This window comes from Alosa pseudoharengus, unplaced genomic scaffold (genome assembly GCF_046254945.1).
Source record: "Alosa pseudoharengus isolate Yale_2024_CS ecotype anadromous, Long Island Sound unplaced genomic scaffold, YU_APseudo_1.1 YU_APseudo_1.1_scf_12, whole genome shotgun sequence".
NCBI lineage: Eukaryota > Metazoa > Chordata > Actinopteri > Clupeiformes > Clupeidae > Alosa > Alosa pseudoharengus.
In genome coordinates this window covers 4,519,164-4,544,241 of record NW_027468587.1, presented here as the reverse complement: position 1 = coordinate 4,544,241, position 25,078 = coordinate 4,519,164, and the positions used below count along the sequence as shown (strand labels likewise).

The following is a 25,078-nucleotide window of genomic DNA, read 5'->3' as shown; positions in this document are numbered from 1 at the left end:
GCCTTACATGCCCAACCGCCCACTGCGGTCTTCTGGTGAGCGTATGTTGTGTCGACCAGTCATAAAAACTGGGTCTAATTCCAGACTCTTTTCTTCAGTGGTTCCATGTTGGTGGAATGAACTGCCCAGTGCTCTCCGTTCCTGTGGTAGTTTTGGGTCGTTTAAGAGGGGTCTAAAGACATTCCTATTCAACATATACTTAGTTGTTTAAGCGCTTATGTGTTATGGTTTATATAATGTTGTTTTTATTTTAATTGGGCTGTTAATTAATTTGACATTATTGTTTATTATTGATATTCTCCTTAATGTAGTCTTAGCATGTTATTGTTTTTATATTATTGATTGAATTGACATTATTGTTTTATTATTGCCTTTCCCCTTTTTTACATTGCTTTTTTTATTAGGCTATTGATTGAATTGATATTATTGTGTACTACAACTATTCTCCTTACTATATTTGACCTAGATTTTAATCTGTTCCCTGTTCATTTTTAAATATTATTATGTTGTTTTGTATTTATATGTCGCTTTGGACAAAGGCGTCTGCTAAATCCATAACCATAACCATAACCATAACCAAGGGTGTCATTTAAAAAGTGATATACTACACCTATAAAATTATTATGACGTTGCTTGACAACACCTACGCTCAGCTGTGACTTATCAACATTCCACAGCATTGCAAAAACAGCTGAAAAAACGAACGATTTTAACTCTAAAACTCATTTAGTATTAATAATTGATTTCATATTTATTTATTTCGTAAGTGACCATGGTATAACGGGATAATGCCCTTCGATGCGTCCATTATCAGAAATAAATGGACTTCGCAGAAGCGTCGCTTCGCGTCGGACAGTTCACGCCTCCGCATCGTTCATTTATTTCTGATAATGGACACCTCGTCGGGCATTATCCCTTACCTAACATCTCTGGTGTGGTTTTGACGATCAGAAAAGTAATTTTCCTTAGCTATACTGAAATAGGCTAATGATGTCAAATTCTGTGGGATTAGGGTGGCGCAGTGTAGTACTCGGAGTGCTGAACATTGGAATTTGTGGCTGCCCAGGACTTTTCTAAAACTTCTCGCTATCACCCGCACACCGCACTAAAATGACGTAGGCATGTCCGGGGGGGGGGGGGGTCGTCGGACATCCATTATTTTTGTTATTCAGCACCCCTGGTCAAAAATAGGTTCCCGCGCGCCTGGTAGCGCTCTAGAATCTTTGGTTAGCACTTTGCAGAAGCAGAGTGGCGTCAAGGCAAGTCGTCAAGGTGATACCATTTGCTACTCACTGAATTGAACAGTAGAGGACGCAGTTGTGCACTCTTTGTGATTTGCACTGGTCTCCTGTATCACTTGCTAGCTGGGCACCCGGCTAGTCAACATTTTTTTCTCCCAATACTTTCATCCATGATGGCGGAGGATAGCGAATCTGCAGCCAGCCAGCAGAGCTTGGAATTAGATGACCAGGACACATGCGGGATTGACGGAGACAATGAGGAGGAAAATGAACATATGCAAGGGTAAGTTTAGTAAGAACATCCTGCAGAGAACATCACGAGCAGCTTGTGGAGCTTCTGACAGGCAGCCACACAGGGATGCGACCAGGCGGTGCATGCGGGCAGTGTAACAACAATCATGGCTAGCTAGCTAAGTCGGCTATGCAATCCATTCAGTGTACTAGCTAACCAGTCTCTAATTAGCTAACGTTACTATGCTTGCTTCCTTGGTTTATGTAAAGTACATAAAGGCATCAATACTGTCTAGACTGCAAGCTGGTTGGTTAGCGACGCATCCCTAAAACGCGAGGCAGCGTTAGCTAGCCTAACTGACCACATCTGAATGAAAGGATGAAATTGTGCTAGTTAGCTAGCTGGCATAGCTAACTGCTTAGGTCCATTGCATGCTCTGCAATAATTCTTAGTGCTTGTCACGATGGTGCATTTGTAGTAGCGGCGCAGTAGTAAAATGAGCATTTTGTTTTGAATCATTGATGTAGACAAAGGTTATTTATGACCATCGTTAAATTACGGTAATCAGTGCAATCTGCCGGTGACTTAGCAAACAAAGCATCATAGAGCTAACATCAACCAACGTTAGTTTCAATGAGGCTAACGGAAATGACAGTCTCCGTTAAAGCATTGCTTGTCGTCAGGCAGACCAGTGCTGTTCCGTGGTTTTGCATCCCTAAAGCTTGCCACACAACCATGGGTTTAACAATACTCCACACACACGTGTCTAAAGTATCATATTTTACTGCTGTTTGACCTGTCACGGTATGAATTATTAACATTATGCGTGTCGTGTTGCCGTGCAGGTTTAGCAGATTGCTGCTACCTTATCAGATTAATGTTATATCCCCACATTATCAGGGGATTGATTACTTTGTCATCGGAAACTTGTTTAACGTTAAATGTTTGGTCAGATCTGCACACACTCCAATTTTAAATATATTTAAAATGTGTTGCTCAACCTTTGGTTCATAATTTATTGTTTGAAGAACATGAGTTGAATGTGATAATTTTAAAGACAAGTGCTGGTCTCTCAAATGGCTGTGCTCTCTTCTTCTTCTGGTCTCCGATTGATTGTGTGTGTGTGTGTGTGTGTGTGTGTGTGTGTGTGTGTGTGTGTGTGTGTGTGTGTGTGTGTGTGCTTCCATGCTCCTGTCAGGAGCCCTGGGGGCGACCTGGGAGCCAAAAAGAAAAAGAAGAAACAGAAGAGAAAGAAAGAGAAACCCAGCTCAGGAGGAGCTAAATCAGATTCTGCGTCTGACTCACAAGAGATCAAGGTGAAAAAGACAGGTCACATTGGTTTCACTGTTGTTTTGATAGGATTCTGAAATCGTGTGTTGACAGTACAGGACATCCAGATTGTACCTTTTCCTCTGTTGAAGCCTAGAGAAAAAACATGAGGGCAATTCCACAGAAAATTGACTTTTTGTCACATCCATAACGCCAGTGAAATGCCTTGGCATTTGTATGATGTGAATGATAAATCATTTTTTGTGCATTTTTTCTCATTTACATTCTAAAAAAATAGCAAATGCTCAAATTTCATGTAATCATTCACATCATACCATACCATCACAATTTATTGGCGTTATGGATGTTACAAAAAAATAAATTTTCCATGGAATTGCCCATGAATAGAATAGATAGATACTCCCTCCCTAGTGCCTTGTTACCATAGTTGCAAAGCACACAAAGGCACAAGAAGTTATACAAGATCAAATATTCATCATCAACATCAAAGCTTCTGAAAATGTTAGAGGGTAATGAGCCTAACTACCTCTCATCCTCTCCTCAGCAGAACCCAGCCATCCCCATGCAGAAGCTGCAGGATATCCAGAGGGCCATGGAGCTGTTGAGCACCTGCCAAGGCCCAGCCAAGAACATTGACGAGGCCAGCAAGCACAAGTACCAGTTCTGGGACACACAACCTGTTCCTAAACTCAGTGAGTGGCCCTCTGCCCCCTAATCATTAGTTCTGAACCCCACGCTCCCAAAAAAACCCCACTGCATAGTATCTAGCATGCAAGGGCTTAAATGTATTAATATCGCTGCTTTGTAGGTAAGAGTGGGCACTTTGGCCATTGCTTTCTATGCTGTGAGAAACTCAATCTGCTGATGTGTAGAAGCCTTTTCCAAAACTTAGTTCTGATGCCTAAAGTTGCATTGCATTGAGTTACAGGCTTTTCTTAGTGCTTTACCTCATTTGTGCAAGAAAAGGGTAGAAAAGGCTTCAGACAGGCGGTGGAAGATCTTGGGTGAGTTTTATGGTGGAAACGTAGCTGTGGAGTTAACTTTATAGGTCTTAATCCACAACCCATTAAGGGTAGTTCTCTAATCCCACATTTTGTGTGCTCTTTCTCCTTGCTAGGCCTCTCGGCCCCTTAGATAGGAGCTCCAGGCCTCTTGCCTACTACCCTCAGGGGTGCACATAGACCTCCAGCAAAGCATTCTCTATGGACCCCTATAGCGGATGATGTCACTTTGAAAACTCATAACTGTAAAATCGCCTATACAGTTAGGCTCATAGGTTTTTGAACCCATGCTAAAGTTGACTAAAAAGAGGAATAAAAAAATAATCTTTTGGAAATTGATCTTGGAGCTATTCATATTCATTACTGTTTTGAATTAGTGTATTAACCACAAAGCAATGTTCAAAGTAAAATAAATCTTAGTTGCCGCAATGATACTGTCATCGCTGTCATCATAGGTAGGCAGTCTATTACCTAATGTAGTGAGCCCAACTTCACCATGCTAGATTTTCAGTAGGTTATGGTTAGTTTCATAGATCTGACTCTTATTGGCTACAGGTTCTGTATAAAATTTCATTGTCACTTTTTTTTCCATTTCTTCCCTCTGTCCTGCTTTCTGGCCACCTGCTTTGTGTTGAACTTCGAAGACAAAAAGAGAATTAAGCAAGGTAGACACCTGAATGTCATCTGATAGTGCCGTAGTTTCAATATTTGATCTATTACTATTTGCTTATGAAGCCTATTTGCCATTTGGGAATAGTTACTTAGCTCTGAATATGAAATATTAGCCTATGTGTGTTCACGGATGTCTTCTTAAAAATTACTAGGCTAAATCATGACTCCATTTAAAGAATTGTAGTTGTGCAATCAATTGTTTCCTCTCCTTTCTTGGTAGTGAGGATGAGACTGCTTTGTCATTAAACTGACTTTTGCTATAGCCTATTATGAGAAGATGCTTTGAAGACGACCTTGATGTTCTTGGTTTATGGATTGATAAGTACGTCGGTTACTACAATGTGTTCTTTCCTCCACCACATAAGCAGTAACAGGACATTTTTCCCCTAAAGAAATTCAGCATATCCTAAGTGTCTACAAAATGACACTCACTCGATCAGTGTCAGTCAGGGACAAACAAATCAGGGTGGGCCCAGGGGAGGCCGCACCCTCTGCACCCACGGTAGGTCCACTTACCTATAGCCTGCTTTCCACTATAAAGACCCTACATATTTCAACATACAACATACATGACGCCTTAACCCCTTGCACCCTAACAGTACAACCCTAATTTTGAGTTGTCTGTGGTCAAAGGATGTAGGCGCAGCGTTGAGCGCATTTTGGCCTTTAAGCTGATTTGAGAGGAGCAGTGTGACGAGAACGGCCACACCTTGCTGCAACCCTTTGTCACGTCCATTTTGTCCTGTCTCAGCCATTTCAGTCTAGTTGTAACTGCATGTTCAGTGATATTTAAAAAAAAATGGATATATTTGTCCTCTTGAGTACCACCTTAACTGGGTCCTTGACCAGCTGTGTTGTTTGGCAATGTTTATCAGCCATGTTGTTTGGGCACTTGTGCATCCAATCAGAACTGTAGGAACCAGTCATGTGATTGCTCAGCAACATTGCTCCAAATGCTACCCCCATGTGTCAACATAACCTTTGCAGCACTTTCTAAAATGGATAGTTCCGGTCCTTAATTATGATTGGCTGAATCACGTTCGATGCCTTTGTATAATTCATCACAACACCACACCTTGACTGCATTTCGTTCTATGTTACTGCGCTACCACAACTTGATACAGAAGTTAAAGTTGCTGCGTTTCGACATTGACATTCGACAGATATATGTTGTAACTGTTTTAGTTAGCACCTAACTAGTGGTGCATCAATAGAAAAGCCAACATTGGCCTTGCTGGCTGATATTGGCAATATTTGTTTCCACTCTACTAAATGGTATATTAATTAACAATTAAACTAAACTGACAAAGAAAAAAATATCGGTATCGGTCAAATTGTTACACATCAGTATACTGTAGGACCAGAATTTCAGAATCGGTACATCCCTACACCTAACTGAATAGCGTCCGTGCTTTGTGGCGTGTTCGCAGATGAGGTGGTGACGACCCACGGGCCCATCGAGCCAGACAAGGAGAACATCCGGCAGGAGCCATACTCCCTCCCACAAGGCTTCATGTGGGATACACTGGACCTCAGCAATAGTGAAGTGGTGAGAGAGTGGGAGGGCAAGGGGGGTGGGGATTTGATTCCCTCACAGGATCAAAAGAGTATATAAACTTATATACTAGTTGAATCAGCCTGAAGCTCTATATCTCACATATATGGCTCATCATCTCAAACGTTGAGATTATTTTACTTTGTTGAGTGATATCACGTCACCAGTGGTTATTTCGCCTGTAATCGATGAGTTACATTAACATTACATGGTCTTTTGTTGACAGTTGCTTGCAGTCTATAGGGCTTGATATAGCAGCTTGTTTTTCCCCCCAGTGTAATGCTGCAAGATTTTGTGCAGCAGCCTTTGATTGACATTTCTACAAGACATGAATCACACTTAGGGAGGGCTTTAGGGTTTGAGAAGTCACATTTTAAATCCGAAATACCAAATGTAGATAAATGCTTGAATATCAGCTAGACTTTTAGTTCTGGAATACAGTTGAGTAACACTTTACTTCGTTTGATAGTTTGTCGAGACTTAACTGAATCATCTGTAAAAATTCAACTTCATTATGTAGGATTGTTGTTGAACAATCACCTTACCCGAAACAACCACAACCATAAATTGTAGTCAACTCACCTTACCCGAAACAACCACAACCATAAATTGTAGTCAACTCACCTTACCCGAAACAACCACAACCATAAATTGTAGTCAACAGATAGTTTGTTGATAATCTGCACATCTGTAGATAGTTTGTGGGTGGGCTATCCAAGTAATGTGTGACGCACAGCTGATTCTGTATAGCCCATGAGTTTACCTCCTTGATCCTATAGCTTTCTGTGGAATTAAGTCTATGGTTATTGGCTATGCACCTCCAAGGTGCGATCCATTCGAAGGGTTAGCAAACCAAAGTGAATTTGGAGAGATGACACCAGACTAACTAGTCACATACAGTTTTGCAAGGAATGCCTCTTGAGAAGGATGATTAACTCAGTAACCCCCTCTTTGTCTCTCTCCTCAGCTGAAGGAGTTATATACCTTGCTGAATGAGAACTATGTGGAGGACGATGATAACATGTTCCGATTTGACTACTCCCCTAACTTTTTGAAATGGTAAGAACGCCTTTATGGTAAATTAGTCCACCCTCCGAAATATGATTGATGGGAGGACTCATAGATCTATGGGGAGGACTGACTGATGTCTGTATTAGTCTATCCATGCACCTAGTGTTGGGCAGTACTTTAAATATATCCAAAATATCCTCTCTTTCCTTTTTTGTTGTGTGCATGTCAATGTTGTCAGCCTTCCCTCAGTCCCTTAATCTCTACCTTCCACTCTACTCTCGCTATTGTTTCTGACACACCTTGGAAAATTGAAGATACCCGTCTTAATGCAAGCCATTATTCCTCACCACAGTCTGCCCCAATTAGTGAAGCTATTAATAGACCATCAGGTTTATATTTGGTAACATACCTGATGCGCTTAAAATGTGCATGTCTGTGTTTCCTTATATGGCTTTGTCTCTTGTTTGAAGCCTTTTATTTGGCCTCACTGGATTGTCTAGCCCAGCAGTGAGAGGAGACGAGAAGTGACTGGACGAGATTTGACCGCTGCCAAAACCAGTTTTCTCTGCGTTTGTCACTTTGTCTTTCCTGCGTCCTTCTCACTTACTGCTTGCTCTCTTGCCTTGATTCAGTTTATTGTTGTACTTGACTCGTTCCTGTGTTTTTGGTCCAGTTATATTCACCCTTCCCCATCTGTCAACTCAATTATTCTCTCTCTCTCTCTCTCTCTCTCTCTCTCTCTCTCTCTCTCTCTCTCTCTCTCTCTCTCTCTCAGGGCATTGAGGCCCCCTGGTTGGCTCTCTCAGTGGCACTGCGGGGTGAGGGTCTCCTCCAATAAAAAGCTGGTTGGTTTCATCAGTGCCATCCCCGCTGATATCCATATCTACGACACGTGAGTGTACACATCCATACACATAAGACCACTCACATTAAATTATTATTTAATGGACCCAGCGCAAAATGAACCTGGCGCCATCTTGGGAAAACAGTCATGTGACAATTCAGCTCACGTTGCACGACGTTGGACTTGAGCAACGTGAGCTGAACTGTCACGTGACTGTTTTCCCAAGATGGCGCCCGCTTGTATACGTGAACGGTACTGTTTCTAAACTATCTTTTTAATAAACTGTCTGTACACTTACAAAGTTCTCAATGCTTTAATTTACATGTAGGGCCCCTCATTATGCTACCGTGGAAATGTGGTGCTGTTTTAAGCCTGGTTAGTGGTATAGAAATAGCAATTTCTTTTTACTTTGCGTGTGCCCCGAAGACTAGCGCTATACGCTAATTAGCGTTTTGTGATAAAACTGGTCACGTTCGATTAGCATGAAAACATATCCCAGAGAACGGACGAACTCGGTACACATGTGTTATTAACCCTTAGGTTCATTTTGTGCCAGAATTGTCTTTAAAATTGATTGAAATTCCTCTCTCTCTCTTTCGCCTTTTTCCTTTTCTCTCAGGTTAAAGAGGATGGTGGAGATCAATTTTTTGTGTGTGCATAAAAAGTTGCGCTCGAAGCGAGTAGCTCCAGTGCTGATCCGTGAGATCACACGACGGGTGAACCTGGAGGGAATATTCCAGGCTGTGTACACGGCTGGTGTTGTTTTGCCCAAACCCGTTTCCACCTGCAGGTGTAGTTTCCCTCCCACTAACCATTTCATTAATAAACACATTCTTTTGCACATACCTGCAAACTCTTAGAAAGACATGCTCATTGGTATTCCGTCTGTAGACTAAGCATGAAGCCATGGGTTATTTTATTTAAGGATAAATGGAACCATTGAGAAAATAGAACACAGTTAGATGAGAATGTGTGACTATGTTACCATTCTCACTGTTAAGTGAGTAGTTGAGTTGGTTGAGGTGATTTGCTTGACTCAACGTGGCCACTCAGGAAATTACTATTTATAGAAATGACATTTGTATAATTTTACAACAATGTGTGTGTGTGTTGTAGATACTGGCATCGTTCTCTGAACCCCAGGAAGCTGGTGGAGGTGAAGTTCTCTCACCTTAGCAGAAACATGACGTTACAGAGAACCATGAAGCTCTACAGACTACCAGATGTGAGTACACACACAAAACTGAACACAGTGGATCACCCACACCAATGAGACACACACGCACACACACACACACACACACACACACACACACACACACACACAGTACTGGGCTGCCTGTCATTACACCCACAACTTCAACGACATCCCATTCAGAATCCATAGGTAATACAAAGGAGTTGGCCTCTTCTTTGCAGCTATCACAGCTTCTACTCATCTAGGAAGGATTTCCACAAGATATTTCAGAATATTCATTCAGAAGAGTGTTTCTGCGGTCAGGCACTGATGTCAGACAAGAAGGCCTGACTCACAATCTCTCTTCTAGTTCATCCCAAAGGGTCTCACACTCCCCATCATCTTCTCACTGCCTTCTTTCTCTCTCTCTCTCTTTCTCTCTCTCTCTATCTCTCTCTTTCTCTCTCTCCAGAGCACGCGCACGCCTGGTCTGAGGCGCATGGTGGAGGCAGACGTGACTCAGGTGACCGCCCTTCTGCAGAAGCACCTGAGCCAGTTCCACCTAAGGCCAGTCATGCAGGAGGAGGAGGTGACCCACTGGTTCTTACCGCAGGAGAATATTATCGACACGTTCGTGGTGGAGGTAAACCTACAGATACAGACAGCAGAATCTCAGGGTGGGGGAGTGTAAAATCTGACATTCCAATCCCACATTCTTACTTCATGTTCTTTAGAAAGTGTAAATGAGAATGGAGACATTTGGCCTGTATGTATAGTATTTTCTATAATCAGACCGCGGCCTTTCCATAATGCGATTTTGGCTAAACGCTTCCTGACCAGACTTGACCCACTTCAAAAAAGTAGCCACCACCAGACTTGACCTATACCTGAAGTGTAGAGTTATTTTACTTTCATAGCAAAACCGTGTGTAGTCAAAACAATCTCTCAAGCATGCAATTTTACATGTATAGATGATTCCTTTTCGCTCTGTTTCGCCCAGAGTCCTGATGGAGTTTTGACAGACTTCACCAGTTTCTACACCCTCCCCTCGACAGTGATGCACCACCCCCAGCACAAGAGTCTCAAGGCAGCCTACTCTTTCTACAACGTCCACACACAGACTCCCCTCATCGACCTGATGAACGATGCCCTCATATTGGCCAAACTGGTAAGCCACGCTGGCAATGTAGACACAACAGTGATGAATAAACATGTTTGAGCACACTTTTATCTTAAATGGGAAATATGCAGGTTTTTTTAGCTTCATTTACCTTAACTGAACAGCGAAGTCATTGGAATGGCTATTTGACTTTTATAGTGCAGATATCAGGCCTACCCTTGCATTATCAGTATCATTAGTTTATACATTGTGCAGTAGGCCTAAGCCTCTATGCTTATGGGTAACCTCACTAATGAGCTCCATTACTTTTGACATCAGATCCTGCTTATGCTTGATGCCCCATCAGCAGCTGGATAAAGTTCAGTGATGGAATTTAAAGAGAAAATCGATTTATTTATTTTTTTGCCCAGCCCTACAATAGGGTCTTGAAGAGGTTGCATCTGTGTGTAATATTTTCTTGACGTGCAACATGAGTACACATCCCGCTGTTGCGGTAATGCCATAACATTAAGAGACCACACTGATATAGTAACATAATCAATAATGTTAAGCGCTCCAGGAACTCATTTGTATTTCCTGTTTCTGTTGAGTAGAAAGGCTTTGATGTGTTCAATGCTCTGGATCTGATGGAGAACAAGACTTTTCTGGAGAAGCTCAAGTTTGGCATTGGAGACGGCAACCTGCAGTATTATCTCTTCAACTGGAAGTGCCCCCCAATGGAGCCAGAGAAGGTGGGGTGCTTATGCATTGTGACCATTGAATTTAGTCTACTGGTAATGATGCGTCAGTTCCTCTACTATATGTCTAACATCAGACCACAAAGTGCATAATTGGCAAGAACTTGGTGAAATGGCATTGATGGGAAGTAGATTGCTTAGTCTGTTTATGCTGATGGAAGTCCTTATTATACATTAACAGAGAACCTTCCTGGAATTCAGCAATTAAACAGAACATGTGAACCCAAAGTGCCATTAAAATTATTGATTAGCATTAACAGTGTCGTTTGCATTGAGCATCCCCCATCATGTCCGCCCACTGTAACATTCAAGTGTATTTTTCTTGCTCAATAGTGTTTCAAACCTACACCGTCAACTTCAAGGCAGCGCTGCGACTGTCGACTTGAAGGCACCTAACCCTTGCCTAACCCTAGTGCCTTCAATGCAGCGCTGCCTGGAAGACGACGATGGGGGCTTTAAACACCAAACACCATTTTTCTTCAGAAGTTTGTTGCTGTTTGGTGGTTATGAAAACTTACATCTGCCGTCTTGGTCTCATCAGGTCGGACTGGTTCTACAGTAAGACGACACCCTGAGGGCCCGTACCACTTCTCCATCTGACCTTGAGCCTGAGGGTAGTCCTCAGGAGGAAAACTTAAATCAAAACAAAAAAGATGACAAGAAACTCAGACCTGTCAAAGCCGAACGATAAGACTTTAAGCTGCTCTTGCGATCATCACCTGAGGATGCTCCTTCTCCTCCTCTTTATCCTGAATGTGAATGGCACCATCCATGAAAAAGTGGCTCATACGAAAACAAGATATCTCTCCATCCTGACTATACACAGTACCAACTTTTAACTCCTGTCAACTGTGCACAAACACACACACACACACACACACCTTCCATTCAACGTGTTTTCATGCTTACTATCAAATAATACAGTGGTCTACCTGCATACACAAATCATAGGAGGGAGTTGTGTATGACATTGTTGAGAAATGTTTTATTTTGTTTGTATGTTTGTTTCATTATTTTGTACAGTTAAGGTGCATCTGTATTTGACAAAAGCGAACATTTAGAACTCTGTACATTTACTGGCAGATATTTATTATCCGTTGTGTTCTGTGGGATGGGAGGGGAAAGGTTACAATCCCAAAGTTAGTTTTTGTGATGTTTTCTTTTCTCCAAGCAGAGCCTCTGTTGGTGCAGCTTAACTGTGAGTTTGCATTGGGAAGAGGAACTTCTGGAGGGTGGAAGGGTAACATGGGTATTTTCAAGGAAGAATGTATTTTGCATTTTTGAAGCACAACCTAAACATAAATGAACAGAATGCTCTGTGGTGCATTTGTTTTTTTATTTTGTTTTTTTAATGTAATTTTGCTGTGCAAGTTTGGAGTGTTTGAGTTGTGAGGAGACAATATTCTAGACCTGTTTAAATTATGGCTGCATAATTTAGCAGGGGAAGCTTGCAGGTAGATTATCCTCACCACAAACAATATTCCTGACAATGCTGATAGTATTTTCTGTTTAAGTTATAGTATGTTTTAATTAAGTTCCTGACAGTATTTGTCTTTTTTATTTTAAAATAAAAGCAAGAACAAGGAAAAAAAGAGATGTTTATAAAGGTACCCACTTGTTCTGATACCATCAATATGGTGAAGAGAATTCAGCACGTGGTACAGCCATTCTCTATCACAGAAACAGTGATTGTTTTTAAAAAGCCAACACATTGTGAATTCTTACCTTTCATTTGAAAAAAAAAAAAAGATCATAAATGGCCTGGGTGACCAAAAAAGCATGGTTTATGACCGATTTAGTCAATGAAAAATTACAACTTTTGCATTGCCCAAGGGTCTCTCAACATGACTTGCTTTAAAAGTAGTTTCTGGTGATTTTGTTCTCCTTTTTTTCAGTGAAATTGAGCAGTGTTAAACGTATACAATCCAACCAGATGACCTATGAAATTGTCTGTGCGGTACTGTTGTAATATCTTGCAATAGAAGCACCTTGCAGACGTCTTACTGCTCTGGGATGCTCTTCTGAAGCCTGGTTGTATGCGCATGCACGTGAGCCATGTTTGTACGTGTTGTGGTACGAATGCCCAGAAATTGGAGCCGCTTTGACAACACCCAAAGTACTTGCCTTATTTTAGAGGTTTTTTCTTTTTTTAAATATAAAATGTGTAGTTTTGAAATGCTCAGCTTTCTCTTTCTGAAAACAATATTTTTAATGAGCTCCATCGCAAATTGTTTAAGAAATTGATAAATTACCAGCACCATGAGTACATGACGATCATCCAACTATGGGAATTATTTTAATTATAGTACACAGTGGATTATACCAGCATGGATTTGACTGAATAAATTCATCCAAATTATGAGACTAATTACATGGTTTGTGACTTCTTCCATTGTCTTCAGTTAGGCTGTAGAAGCATGTTTGTTACCAAAACAACAGTTATAGTCCTCTGTTGAAGTTCATCACTTCAATTTATTTTTCTTTGGTTTGCGAATTTTTGAGGGATTTGGAACAATCCTCTTTACTTTCAGAGGTTGTAAACAAGAGGATGAGGGGGTTGTGGTGCTTGGAGTCTCTTCAAGTTTGCGTTTCTGTCCTCTCGCCTGTTCCCTCTCCTCCGATTTCTCCTCCTGATGACCCTCCTCGGAGCCCACTGCCTGTCCTGCAAGTGAGGGTACCCAAGCAACGTCTAATGATGGCACTTTTGGCACTATGGCTGCTACGGTGTCGGTGAACGCTGGTGTTTCACGCTTGAACCCAAGAGCCAGAAGGCATTTGAGCCCCATGATGCCTGCCAGGTTCTCGCTCAGTCTTGGTACCTGGCAGGCTGGCACCAAACGGGTTTTACTCAAGGGGATTAGGTGCTGTGTCATGTGTCTGGGTTTGACCGAGTTGCACACAAGCACGAGAGACAGCTCGTTCCTCTCCAGGCCCTTGGTGACCTCATTTATGCCAATAGCTAGTTGCTTCCTTGCGGCAATGTCTGTCCAGCCTTGCTCTGAGGTTTGAACAGGCTGAACATCCATTTTTTGCTGTGATGGTTCCTTGGCTTCCTCCAGTTTCTTTGGCTTCTTTCTCTTCCCCCACATTCGAAAGGCCTTCACCTCTCTCTTTTGGAGACCAATCTCTGAGATTCTATCTTTCAAGGTATTGAGGATGAAATGCATCTGGTCACTGTTCAGAGGAGTCCAGTGATAATCAAATGGGTTATTGAGGGAGGTCTTCACAGGAATTGGTTTCTTCTTTGATTTCTTGCCTGATTTTATTTGTGTTGCCATTCTTGTACAACTTTTTGCTGAAAAAAAAAACAAAGAAATTACGTGAGACAGTTTCTAACAATTCAACGCTAGTCTCGGTGGTTCGTTATGTTTACATACTGTGGCTGAGACAGGTGGTCTGGGATATAAATGCTAATCAATATTAATTGTTATTAGTAAAACGAGTTAATAATCAAATCAACTTGGTCTAAAAGCGCATTAGTCAGCCATGTCCACGGTTAACATAGCTAATCCATCTAAACTCCTAGTAAATGTTACTTGTCATCATATGTCATATGTTTTTTGTTGTTGTTGTTGTTCAGATCATTAATATAAAACGGTTTAATCACTAAAAGCAGACTCGCTAGATGTGCACTTAGATAAGTCACTTACCAGATCAACATGTAGTCATAGACAGTAAATGTGTGTGTTAGGGCGCCGCCATGTTGTTTTACATTCACACTTTATTCCTTCCCCCTGGAACAACTGGCAGTGGACAAGGGTTCCTACCAGTGTTCAGCAGACTGTCTAACGGTCCTGACAGAAATACAGTTACTTCTCTATGATAACTGTTATAGTCTTGGAGTGGACAACAACCATTTGATTGCTCTTTAATTTTCAAGTCTAATGGTAGAAAAGTGTGAAATATATTAAGCACAACTACAAAACGGCAGCTAACTACGGCGAAGGGTGACGTTAAAGCCAACGTTAACGTTATCTTACTGTAAATGCAGCCTACTGTTAAACGTTAACGTTAGTTAACTATCGCTAGCATGATAGATAGATAGATAGATAGATAGATAGAGATCACGCCGTGTTTTGCATTGACAGTAAAACTGTAAATTACAAGTATACAGTCACGACAAGGTACAGTCCTTTTACACATGTAAGATGTATGGTGTAACGTTAGCCGCAGACGGGCTCTGCTGTAGCCCAGAAAGTGTTTGCAGTGAGCGAGCTACTTTGGTAGGCTACCAGTTCACGGTTTACACTCCAGTCCTGCGTGCAAAGCTGAATAGTAATTAGACATTCTCTGACCCTAGCCTCATTACAGAACAGATTGAATAGCTGCAAGTTGCAACTGCCCATTGGACTTCTGCCAACCAATCAGCTTTCACTTTCCACCCCTGCAGTGCTTGGAGGCCTGGTTTAGTATTATCGTGAGCCTTTATTCATCTGCAGAGGTATCCTGTGGAGGGGTCGTGAGAAGAGCCAGCCGAACGAAAAACGGAGGAAAATGTCTTTGCAGGTAACGCTATAACTCCTTTACGCTGACCAACTGCATTGAATGATGTCTTGGTCAAAGCTATCTGTGTCAGAACTCTGTGGCCTATTTATGCACTGTAATGTAATATTTCAGTTAGCCTACGTACAGGCCTATGTCAGTGGGTAGGGAGAATATAAATAATTGAAAGCTGAACCAGCAGTACATATGCCTACACATTTTGAACAAGGGAGCATCACTTGCAGCGTTTTGTCGGCAAAAATTAAAGAAATTGCCTGTAATTTTTCATGTAGTACCGTTAAATAATTTCAGATATTCCTTTTTTCCCTTTCTTTACTTTTTTTTTTTTTTTTTTTGTTAGAAACAGTTGCTTAACAAAGACTGTGGCCGTCACGGGCATTGTTTTGCAAGCGCATTTCTTAGTTACACCGGCCAAAGTTGTTGAGCAACTGATCGGACTGAATTATAAATTGCCCAGATTATGTGTGAGTGTGAGAGCATAGAGTATTCACACAACTCTTAAGCACATTGTGGGGAAATATAATAGTACATGTACAGTTGCATCACACAATAGGCCTACAGAATGACTGGGAAGAAGATTAGAAATTAATCTCCTCCACAACATGCCATAAACTCAGATATTTGCTCTCCAGATTGTCTGCTAAAACAAACACATAGGCATACCATATAATTTAGTAAAACTAATGATCATAATGATCATAATTATAACAATACAAATAATAATAGTGGATCACTGTGAAGTAGATTTCTGCATTCAACTTGGCACCATCACACCAACATCTGTAAAGATATGCCTGTTTTTCATAAAATGTCACGTATGTAGGCTACTTTAAGAGGTAGGCCTACCCATATTTTATCATTAGGACTGTGTTATAGTGTCATGTGTAATATTTATCAGGACATATGATGCTTCAGTTCATAAATGGTGAATAACTTGTTTTTCCTGCAGGCAGAATTTGAGCAGCACGCGGAGGATGTGAAGAAAGTGAAGAGCAGGCCCACTGATCAGGAGCTCTTGGACATGTATGGCTATTACAAGCAAGCCACCGTTGGGGACGTAAACATCGGTAACTAGTGTCCCAGTCCTTAAATTATAGACCTTTCACACACAGCATACTAAGATGATCTCCCTAAGCATCCCATTCTCTCCTCAGACAGACCTGGGATGTTGGATATGAAGGGGAAGGCCAAATGGGATGCATGGAATTCCAGGAAAGGTAATACCAGTTTAGATTCAGTATTTTAATATAAAATGAGTACAGCCTTAATTCTTGTTTTTTTTTGTCAGTTTCAAAGTTCATGTTATGGACTATCTGTCATTAGAATGCTTTGGCAGTGAAGAATTGTTGCTGTGCAATTAACCACACTTATCAGCACTCAAGCTATGCTTCATTACTATTTCAGGTATGTCTAAAGAGGATGCCATGACCGCCTACATCGCCTTGGCCAAGGAGATCATTGCCAAATATGGCATGTGATGACAAAAACCTGAGTGAAATTTAGAATTGAGAAAAGCAATAGAAAATACATGCATTTATCAACTATTCAAGTTTTTATTTGTAGTGTTGCATTAACCCTGACTACTTGTATCTGTCATTTTACTTTTAATTCTTGCACATAATTACTTCTGATCATTTAAGTCATGCACATTTTGTTTATGTAACTGGTTGACTGATTTATTTAATAAATTCTATTCATTTACAAACTTTCTGTGTTGTGCATGATGATTTGAGTTAGAAAAGCAATCATTATGTTATCCAGTCTGGTAAAATTGTTTATTGAAAAATGAAACCATACTGTATATATTTCTTGGTTTATTGTTTCATTTGAAACTTGCAAGCAAACATAGTCCACTATGTGACATGTTTTTGGGGTAGTTCACTAAACAAATGTAAAAGAACCAATTTAATCTGTCATACTTTGTGGCAATAGACCCTGTTATGCATCACTGTATGTAGTGCACAGCACAATAGCCTTGGCCTTGTTATGGTGGGCACAGATTCACAAACACAAGCACCCTTTGTCCTCATTAGGCAAGAATCCAACAGGGAATATGCAAGATGAACCCAGCTGGGGAAGCTACATTGGTGGAACGGTGGTACAGAATTGTAATCAACAATCTTGCATTGAGTATTTCACTGCTGCATTGAGGTTATTTACGGGTGTCAAAGGCATAGCTCATCCCTCCTTAATGTCCCGGTTATTATTATGGGCATGACTCATGGTATTTGGCAGACACTTTTGTTTACAGTGTATGAACACTACATAAGTTTTTAAAAAATAGTTTCAAATAAAGTTGAAAGGCCTACATTAAGCATAATAGTAATAATGATAACAACAATATCACAATGAAAATAATGAGTTCTCATGAACAAAGACCATAAACATACATAGCAAGGTGAACAGATGACTCTTTAAAAACTTCTTGAAAGTTCCAAAACTATCACAAGAACACAGAACATTAGACAACTAATTACACCACAGAGGAGAGGTCTTGATAGTGACCTTTTAGTGTTAATGGATGGAACTGCAGTGGGCAAGTGGGGATGTAGAGATCATATTCAAATAGCAGGTGCAGATCCAGTAAGTGTCCTACAAACCAGAGTGAGAGATTTGAATTTTATTCTGGAAAGCCAATGGAGAGCAACTACGCGAGGAGTTGTGTGTCTTCTTTGGCTGATTAAAGACCAGACGTATTATTAATCTTGCCTTGAGAACTCATGCAAAATGGAGCAGAGAACTTTTCTAATACAACAATAGGGCTGAATGAGGGCAGTCCATAAGGTTAGGTATGATATCTAAAAGTCTAACCACCAGAGTAGCATAATTAACGCAACGGGCAAGTTTATATTTACCCCAAGAGCAAGACATTGACATGAGTGAACAACAATTAATATGCTGGGTCTCTGAAGAAGGGGGATTTTCATTCTGCCAAAGAGCTACTTTGACTGCAGTCCACAGTGTGCACATGCGCAGTGTCAGATCTTCCGGATTCTATCGAGTTGGACTGTAAACTGGGGGAAAGGTAACCGGAGTGTCGGAGGCTGCCCCGGGAGTGACTGTTTGTGCGACCACAGCTCACTTGACCTGCATGACAAATCAGTCTACAAACAGCAGTAAAGGACAACGTGAACAAGTCTGCTTTAAGGCAGCAGGCAACGTTGAACTACAGAGGTGAGCTTGCATCTTTTGTTCGGTAACGTTATTTCTTTCTCTGCTAGAAGCTATAACGTTATAGATAACGTTAGTCGAGTCTAGTCTGACCTATTTTTTGTAAAAGGGAAATGAAAGTGTTATATTTAATAAGGTGTTTATTTCGCATGTTTAAACAGTTGACACACACGTTAATTTAGACTACTTTGCATCTTGTGAACGGTTAAAGAATTGACGACGTTGTTGTTGCTGGAGCTGCAGGCAGTAGTCGACTATAGTCTTCAGTTGGTAAACAATGACGTTGTTGCAAAGTAAAAGTTAGCCTAATCTAATCTAAGGGAATAAGCTAGCATTCGCAAGGTTTTGCCATTGCTCACTTCTCATCACCCAGTTTAATCACTCAAAGAAACGTTCACTCTTAACTCATAATTTTTCCCTTTTTGACAGGTTACAGGATGGACAACCAAGTGTTCGAATCGACGGCTGAACAGACGTTTCAGTATCAGAGCGCCCTGCCTCCGCTTCCAGTGCCTTCGCTGGAAGGAACGCTCAGCAAATACTTGGAAGCAGGTAGGTAGTGGGACAGGTTGTCAGGTTGTAATCGACAGCTCTACCTGATTGTTTTCAACTTCTTTACTGACAGACTAGATTTGATTTCTCACTTAAAATAAGTGTTAACGAGTAATTGGCGTCCCGCTGAAATCATTAAAACTGTGTGATGATCGTATTTCTTTTGTCACTCTTCAATGTTTTAGTGAGACCTTTCACAACTGAAGAAGAGTTCAAAAACACTGCAGCCATAGTGAAGCAGTTTGGTGATGGTGTCGGACATGACCTACATCAGAGACTGCTTCAAAGAGCAAAGAGTCGGAGGAACTGGGTAACGTAACCCTAACCCTAGGAAATGTCCTTTCCAGGTCTGGCTAGTTGTCTGGTCAGGTACTGGAAAATGTATAGGTTTTATCAATTCAGCTAACAGATTAGATAATAATTCACAAAAGACTCGGCTTCTGAGCCTTATGTAAATTCTGTACGTTTGCACTGTGGCAGATAGAGATAAGATGATTTGTTTTATCACTACCATAGCCCTTCAGCGCTTAGTTTAGATTACTCACTCGCTTACCGATTAGTGTGAACTTAACCACAGCCTTTTGTTGCCTACAGCTTTTTATTGCTTCAGTGTGGAGTCTTGTTTTAACGGTGGTATTTGGGCCTAGCGCACGTCTGCCTCCCTCACCCTTTCCTCCCACCCACAGCTGGAAGACTGGTGGCTGAGCGCGGCGTACCTGGAGGTCCGCATGCCCTCTCAGCTCAATGTGAACTTCGGGGGTCCGGCGCCTTACCTGGAGCACTGCTGGCCACCCTGTGAAGGCAAACAACTGGAGCGGACCAGCATCAGCGTCTGGCACAACCTGCAGTACTGGGACCTTATCCGCACGTAAGGAGGTGTCAGAGTGCCCGTTAGTGGGCTGCGCTTTGAATTGTAGACAGACAGACAGACAGACAGACAGACAGACAGACAGACAGACAGACAGACAGACAGACAGACAGATAGATAGATAGATAGATAGACATTTAGGTAGATAGATAGATAGATAGATAGATAGATAGATATTGATCTTTTCAGAAATTCATCTTGCACCATACAGTTTGTCAGATAGACAGACAAAAAGGAAAGGACCACTAAACCTAACTCTCCCATAACCCCACACAAAAACAATACACAACACCAAGTTTTGGTTAGGTACTGACAGACAGACAACACCAAGTTTTGGTTAGGTACTGTACTCATAGAAAAGTCATTCAGTCTTGGACTTAAGCATGCACCATACAGTTTGTCAGATAGACAGACAAAAAGGAAAGGACCACTAAACCTAACTCTCCCATAACCCCACACAAAAACAATACACAACACCAAGTTTTGGTTAGGTACTGACAGACAGACAACACCAAGTTTTGGTTAGGTACTGTACTCATAGAAAAGTAATTCAGTCTTGGACTTAAGCATGTTTTAAGCATGTTTGTTTGAATAGCTAGTGAAAATTCTCCACAGCGAGGGCATGGTGTTAATGCTTTGTGGTTGTTTGTTGGGTCAGAGAAAGGCTGGCCATCCACAAGTCGGGCAGCACGGCCTTCGACATGGATCAGTTCCGCATGCTCTTCAACACATGCAAGGTGCCAGGCATCACCAAGGATTCAATCATCAACTACTTCCGAACAGGTAAAACTTCACTGTTTACTCTGAAGCTTGCTTCAGGTAGAAGTTTGTCGCTGTGTTTTATATAGCGGTGTGCAATTTGTCCTAAATGTTCTCCCTGCCCTGCAGAGAGTGAGGGAGCATGCCCTTCGCATCTAATAGTGATGTGCCGTGGGCGGATTTTCACATTTGATGTGCTGTGCGATGGTCAAATCCTCACCCCACCTGAACTCTTAAGGTAAGCAAATGCAATACACTTTGCATTTTGCCGTCACTTTGCAGGACGTTGCCCTGATTTAGTTCACAAATGAAAAAGGCAAAGCAACTTGAATGCTTTTGCACAGTGTTTGTTTGCCGTAAATGACATGCCCATTGGTTTTGCAAGAGAAAAGAAAACTAAGAACTGGCTTGCCTTTTGAGAACTGGCTTGCCTTTTGAGAACTGGCTTGCCTTTTGTGAACTGGCTTGCCTTTTGTTGAAAGGAATTTTACTATTGTTCTAAATAAGTAAGTATTTTGGATTCCTTTTGTTTCAGTTTCCTTTTGTTTTATTGACAAGGTGCTATGTGACACCATGAAAACACACCTTTCTTCTCCTTTTACCTCTGTGTTGGCACGAAGAAGGAAGCAAACACGCTGTAGCTTGCTTTGTAAACAGTGCTCACTCTGAATGTCCAGTAGACCGTGGACTGCCCGTGAGGGGCCTAACGTGCCTTGCTAATGCCCCTGTAGGCAACTCACCCACATCAGGGGCCTAACGTGCCTCGCTAATGCCCCTGCATGCTACTCACCCACATCAGGGGCCTAACGTGCCTTGCTAATGCCCCTGCAGGCAACTCACCTACATCAAGCAGTGCTGCGACGGAGAGCCATCCGGTGAGGGGGTGTCCGCCCTCACCACCGAGGAGAGGACCCGCTGGGCCAAGGTAAGAGCCAATCACAGCCTCCACCACCGCAGAGTCTCTGGTCAGTCAGGCCGATCCAGTAACACCCGGGCTACACCGGGTCCGCAGCTCCGTTCGCGCCACATAAAAATAGTTTTAGAATTCTGGTCTGATTTGTTTGAATGTACGCGCCACTATCGCATCTGGTGTAGCCAGTTCCCGTGGTTATTGCGGAAGCTAACTGTTGCAGCAGACGCAAGCGAAACGCTTCAGTTACATGTCCAGTGTAGCCTTCCTGTAAGCCTCTCGTCTTAATCCCGTGAGATGACCACGGTAGGTTTGTCCTCCCCTCCGGTGAGACGGCTACTGCGATGCTTATCCTATCAGAGCTGTAGGCCTGTCCTCACCCAAGCAGACCTTTAGAACAACGTTGGTAAACACAGCTGGGGTTTTGTTACACTCATCCTATTAGAACACGATGGCCGCTGTTATCCTATTAGAGCACAGGGGCCACAGATCCGTACCAGCAAAGTGTTGTAAGCTCTGTCCAAGCTAGACTATTAGACTTTTCATTCATTCATTCATTCATTCATTCATTTGGAATGCCAGCAGCAAAATGGCCATTGGAGACACAAGTGCCTCAAGAGAGGTATTCTGAGGCACTGATTCCAGTGGGTCTTAAATAGAGGTCAAAGTTTGAGGTCTCAGACAGTTTTTTTGTTGTTATTGCAAAGACATAATCCATAAATGATTAAAATGTAAGGGATAATGTATAGAACGCCGGTCATTATCCGGAAATAGGTCCCGACAGGGTGAACTGGAACCCGACGCGCAGCGGAGGCGTCTTGTTCCGCCCTGAAGGGACAACAAAGCAAAACCCATTTTCCTTGACAGCGGTCTGTTATTGAGAAATAGCAGACCACCGAACGTTGGGAGGGCCCATTGAAGTGAATGGAGCATTCTTCTGCTTTATGAAGAGCCGTGTAATAAGTAAATTTAATCATTCAGGCCATTATTGCTATTTTCACTATGTCGTCCCTGCTCTCTCCTATAGACGAGGGAGCACCTGATGTCACTGGACCCGGCCAATGAGAGCATCCTAGAGATCATTCAGAGCAGTCTGTTCGTCGTGTCCTTGGACGACAGCAAGCCTTATGCTACACCAGAGAACTATTCACCGGTAATACAAATACACACACACACACACACACAGCCAGACACACAAACACACACACACACACTCAAAGAGGCCGACTACCAGCTACATACAGATTCTATAAAACCATACTATATACCAAAACACACATACATACATACATCTCTTTACCATATACAGCGGGGAAAATAAGTATTGAACGAGTCAACATTTTTCTCAGTAAAGATATTTCTGATGGGGCTATTTTTTTTACCAGATGTCAGTAACAACCCAAGTAATTCACACACACAAAGATATCAAAACAAATGAGTCCGTAAATTAAGTTGTGTGTAATAAAGTGAAATGACACAGGGAAAAAGTATTGAACACAAGTTTGCTGAAATGTATTTAATACTTAGTAGAAAACCCTTTGTTGGTAATGACAGCTTCAAGACGCCTCCTGTATGAAGAAACTAGTCTACAATAAAGTGAAATGACACAGGGAAAAAGTATTGAACACAAGTTTGCTGAAATGTATTTAATACTTAGTAGAAAACCCTTTGTTGGTAATGACAGCTTCAAGACGCCTCCTGTATGAAGAAACTAGTCTACAATAAAGTGAAATGACACAGGGAAAAAGTATTGAACACAAGTTTGCTGAAATGTATTTAATACTTAGTAGAAAACCCTTTGTTGGTAATGACAGCTTCAAGACGCCTCCTGTATGAAGAAACTAGTCTACAATAAAGTGAAATGACACAGGGAAAAAGTATTGAACACAAGTTTGCTGAAATGTATTTAATACTTAGTAGAAAACCCTTTGTTGGTAATGACAGCTTCAAGACGCCTCCTGTATGAAGAAACTAGTCTACAACAGGGGTCAGCTGTGACTTTTGCCCATTCTTCCACACTGTCTTCAAATCTTGAAGGTTCCGGGGGCATCTTCTATGAACTCTGATCTTCAGTTCTTTCCAGAGATTTTCAGTTGGATTCAAGTCTGGTGATTGACTGGGCCATTCTAACAGCTTGATTTTCTTTCTCTGAAACCAATTGAGAGTGATAGTATATTTTTTACTACCATATTTCTCTTGAGACTCAATCAGGACGGTGCACGATCAGGATCCAGGCTTTATTCTTTTCAGTGAGGGCCAGTGGCCCTCAAGGGAGAGAGGTACATGTTTGTTTCACCCCATCATGGGTTTCCACCAGATGTTCTCAGTATTTCTCTTCTAAAGACTACCGGAAGAGGCTGGCCTTTTATGCTCAATTTGCAAGGGTGTGGTTCACGTGGTGATCATAGGTACAACGTCCTCTGATTGGCTATCTCTTCCCGCCGTTTCCGTCAGCCACACCCAGACACACCTACACACACCCACTTACTATTTAACATATTAGGAAGGCTCCTCAGGTAGAAATGTTATACAGGATGTTCTAAACATTCTTACACTTAATTCATTATACTCCTTGTACTGAGACTATAAAAATGATACCAAACATGAATAAATGTACAGTTAATAACACAAACATATAATTCAGCTAAGTTTAACCCAGGTCTTTGTTTAACCCAAAGAGCAGATTGTGGACAGATGGTAGGAGCCAGTGGGGAGCATTTCACAGCTACATCTGCATTGAATAGATCAAAGGGAGAAAGAGAATACCTTCTAAATGTAAATGTGCTTAGCCTCCACCCAGTCTGGAGCAAGAAATGGTCATATAAAATGATTCCCTTCAAGAGTTTCCTTGGCTGTGTGTTTGGGATCGTTGTCTTGCTGAAATGTCCACCCTCGTTTCATCTTCAACATCCTGGTGGATGGCAGCAGATTCTTATCAAGAATGCCACGGTACATTTCTCCATTCATCCTTCCTTCAATTATATGAAGTCTGCCAGTGCCAGATGCTGAAAAACAGCCCCATACCATGATGCTCCCACCTCCAAACTTCACTGTTGGTATGGTGTTTTTAGGATGATGTGCAGTGCCATTTCTCCTCCAAACATGGTTTATGCTATGACAGCCAAAGAGTTCAATTTTGGTCTCATCTGACCAGATTATATTCTTCCAGTATGTTATTGCTTTATCCAGATGTTGTGCAGCAAACTTTAAGCGAGCTTCCACATGCCTTTTCTTGAGCAGTGGTGTCTTGCGTGGTGAGCGTGCATAGAGGCCATGACGGTTGAGTGCATTACTAATGGTTTTCTTTGAAACAACTGTACCTGCATCTTCCAGGTCTTTCTGAAGATCTCCGCGAGTGGTCCTTGTTTCTTCCACAACTCTTCTAATTATTCTACGGATTCCTCTGTCAGAAATCTTGCGAGGAGCACTTGGTCG

General features: G+C 41.7%; 4 protein-coding genes across 6 annotated transcripts in view; 3 read left to right on the top strand and 1 right to left on the bottom strand.

The window, feature by feature from the left end:
* The first annotated feature begins 1,379 nt into the window (after positions 1-1,379).
* nmt2 (N-myristoyltransferase 2) lies at positions 1,380-12,201 on the top strand. 2 transcript variants are annotated; one of them, XM_076279833.1, is made up of 12 exons: positions 1,380-1,524; positions 2,672-2,789; positions 3,311-3,455; positions 5,867-5,985; positions 6,959-7,050; positions 7,778-7,894; positions 8,466-8,636; positions 8,963-9,071; positions 9,496-9,666; positions 10,024-10,191; positions 10,737-10,874; positions 11,422-12,201. In XM_076279833.1, the coding sequence occupies exons 1-12, from the start codon at positions 1,412-1,414 to the stop codon at positions 11,440-11,442; spliced, it is 1,482 nt and encodes a 493-aa protein (XP_076135948.1). In that variant the 5' UTR covers positions 1,380-1,411; the 3' UTR covers positions 11,443-12,201. The 2 variants fall into 2 exon arrangements, with proteins under 2 accessions (XP_076135948.1, XP_076135947.1); XM_076279832.1 differs by having other exon boundaries at positions 3,308-3,455.
* Positions 12,202-13,144: 943 nt separating this feature from the next.
* rpp38 (ribonuclease P/MRP 38 subunit) lies at positions 13,145-14,619 on the bottom strand. Its single transcript, XM_076279834.1, has 2 exons — positions 14,531-14,619; positions 13,145-14,175 (listed from the first exon to the last, which is right to left on the bottom strand). Exon 2 carries the CDS (start codon positions 14,156-14,158, stop codon positions 13,343-13,345), a length of 816 nt encoding a protein of 271 aa, XP_076135949.1. The 5' UTR covers positions 14,159-14,175; positions 14,531-14,619; the 3' UTR covers positions 13,145-13,342.
* Positions 14,620-14,669: 50 nt separating this feature from the next.
* acbd7 (acyl-CoA binding domain containing 7) lies at positions 14,670-17,074 on the top strand. The gene is made up of 4 exons (XM_076279835.1): positions 14,670-15,386; positions 16,333-16,450; positions 16,538-16,600; positions 16,788-17,074. Exons 1-4 carry the CDS (start codon positions 15,375-15,377, stop codon positions 16,859-16,861), a joined length of 267 nt encoding a protein of 88 aa, XP_076135950.1. The 5' UTR covers positions 14,670-15,374; the 3' UTR covers positions 16,862-17,074.
* Positions 17,075-18,403: 1,329 nt separating this feature from the next.
* crot (carnitine O-octanoyltransferase) overlaps positions 18,404-25,078 on the top strand; it is a 14,711-nt gene continuing 8,036 nt past the window's right edge. For both annotated transcript variants that reach the window (XM_076279831.1, XM_076279830.1), the window contains exons 1-8: positions 18,404-18,557; positions 18,984-19,106; positions 19,292-19,416; positions 19,793-19,974; positions 20,633-20,757; positions 20,863-20,971; positions 21,565-21,658; positions 22,671-22,796. In XM_076279831.1, coding sequence (XP_076135946.1) covers positions 18,992-19,106; positions 19,292-19,416; positions 19,793-19,974; positions 20,633-20,757; positions 20,863-20,971; positions 21,565-21,658; positions 22,671-22,796 — 876 coding nt within the window. In that variant the 5' untranslated portion in view covers positions 18,404-18,557; positions 18,984-18,991. The remainder of the gene's footprint in view (positions 18,558-18,983; positions 19,107-19,291; positions 19,417-19,792; positions 19,975-20,632; positions 20,758-20,862; positions 20,972-21,564; positions 21,659-22,670; positions 22,797-25,078) is intronic.

Excerpts from the sequence above, each read along its gene's own strand:
- nmt2 (XM_076279832.1), top strand. The coding sequence starts at position 1,412 with ATGATGGCGGAGGATAGCGAATCTGCAGCCAGCCAGCAGAGCTTGGAA. Across the intron at positions 5,986-6,958 it reads ACCTCAGCAATAGTGAAGTG|CTGAAGGAGTTATATACCTT; the intron begins GTGAGAGAGTGG and ends CTCTCTCCTCAG. Across the intron at positions 9,072-9,495 it reads AGCTCTACAGACTACCAGAT|AGCACGCGCACGCCTGGTCT; the intron begins GTGAGTACACAC and ends CTCTCTCTCCAG.
- rpp38 (XM_076279834.1), bottom strand. The coding sequence starts at position 14,158 with ATGGCAACACAAATAAAATCAGGCAAGAAATCAAAGAAGAAACCAATT.
- acbd7 (XM_076279835.1), top strand. Across the intron at positions 16,451-16,537 it reads CGTTGGGGACGTAAACATCG|ACAGACCTGGGATGTTGGAT; the intron begins GTAACTAGTGTC and ends TTCTCTCCTCAG. Across the intron at positions 16,601-16,787 it reads TGCATGGAATTCCAGGAAAG|GTATGTCTAAAGAGGATGCC; the intron begins GTAATACCAGTT and ends TTACTATTTCAG.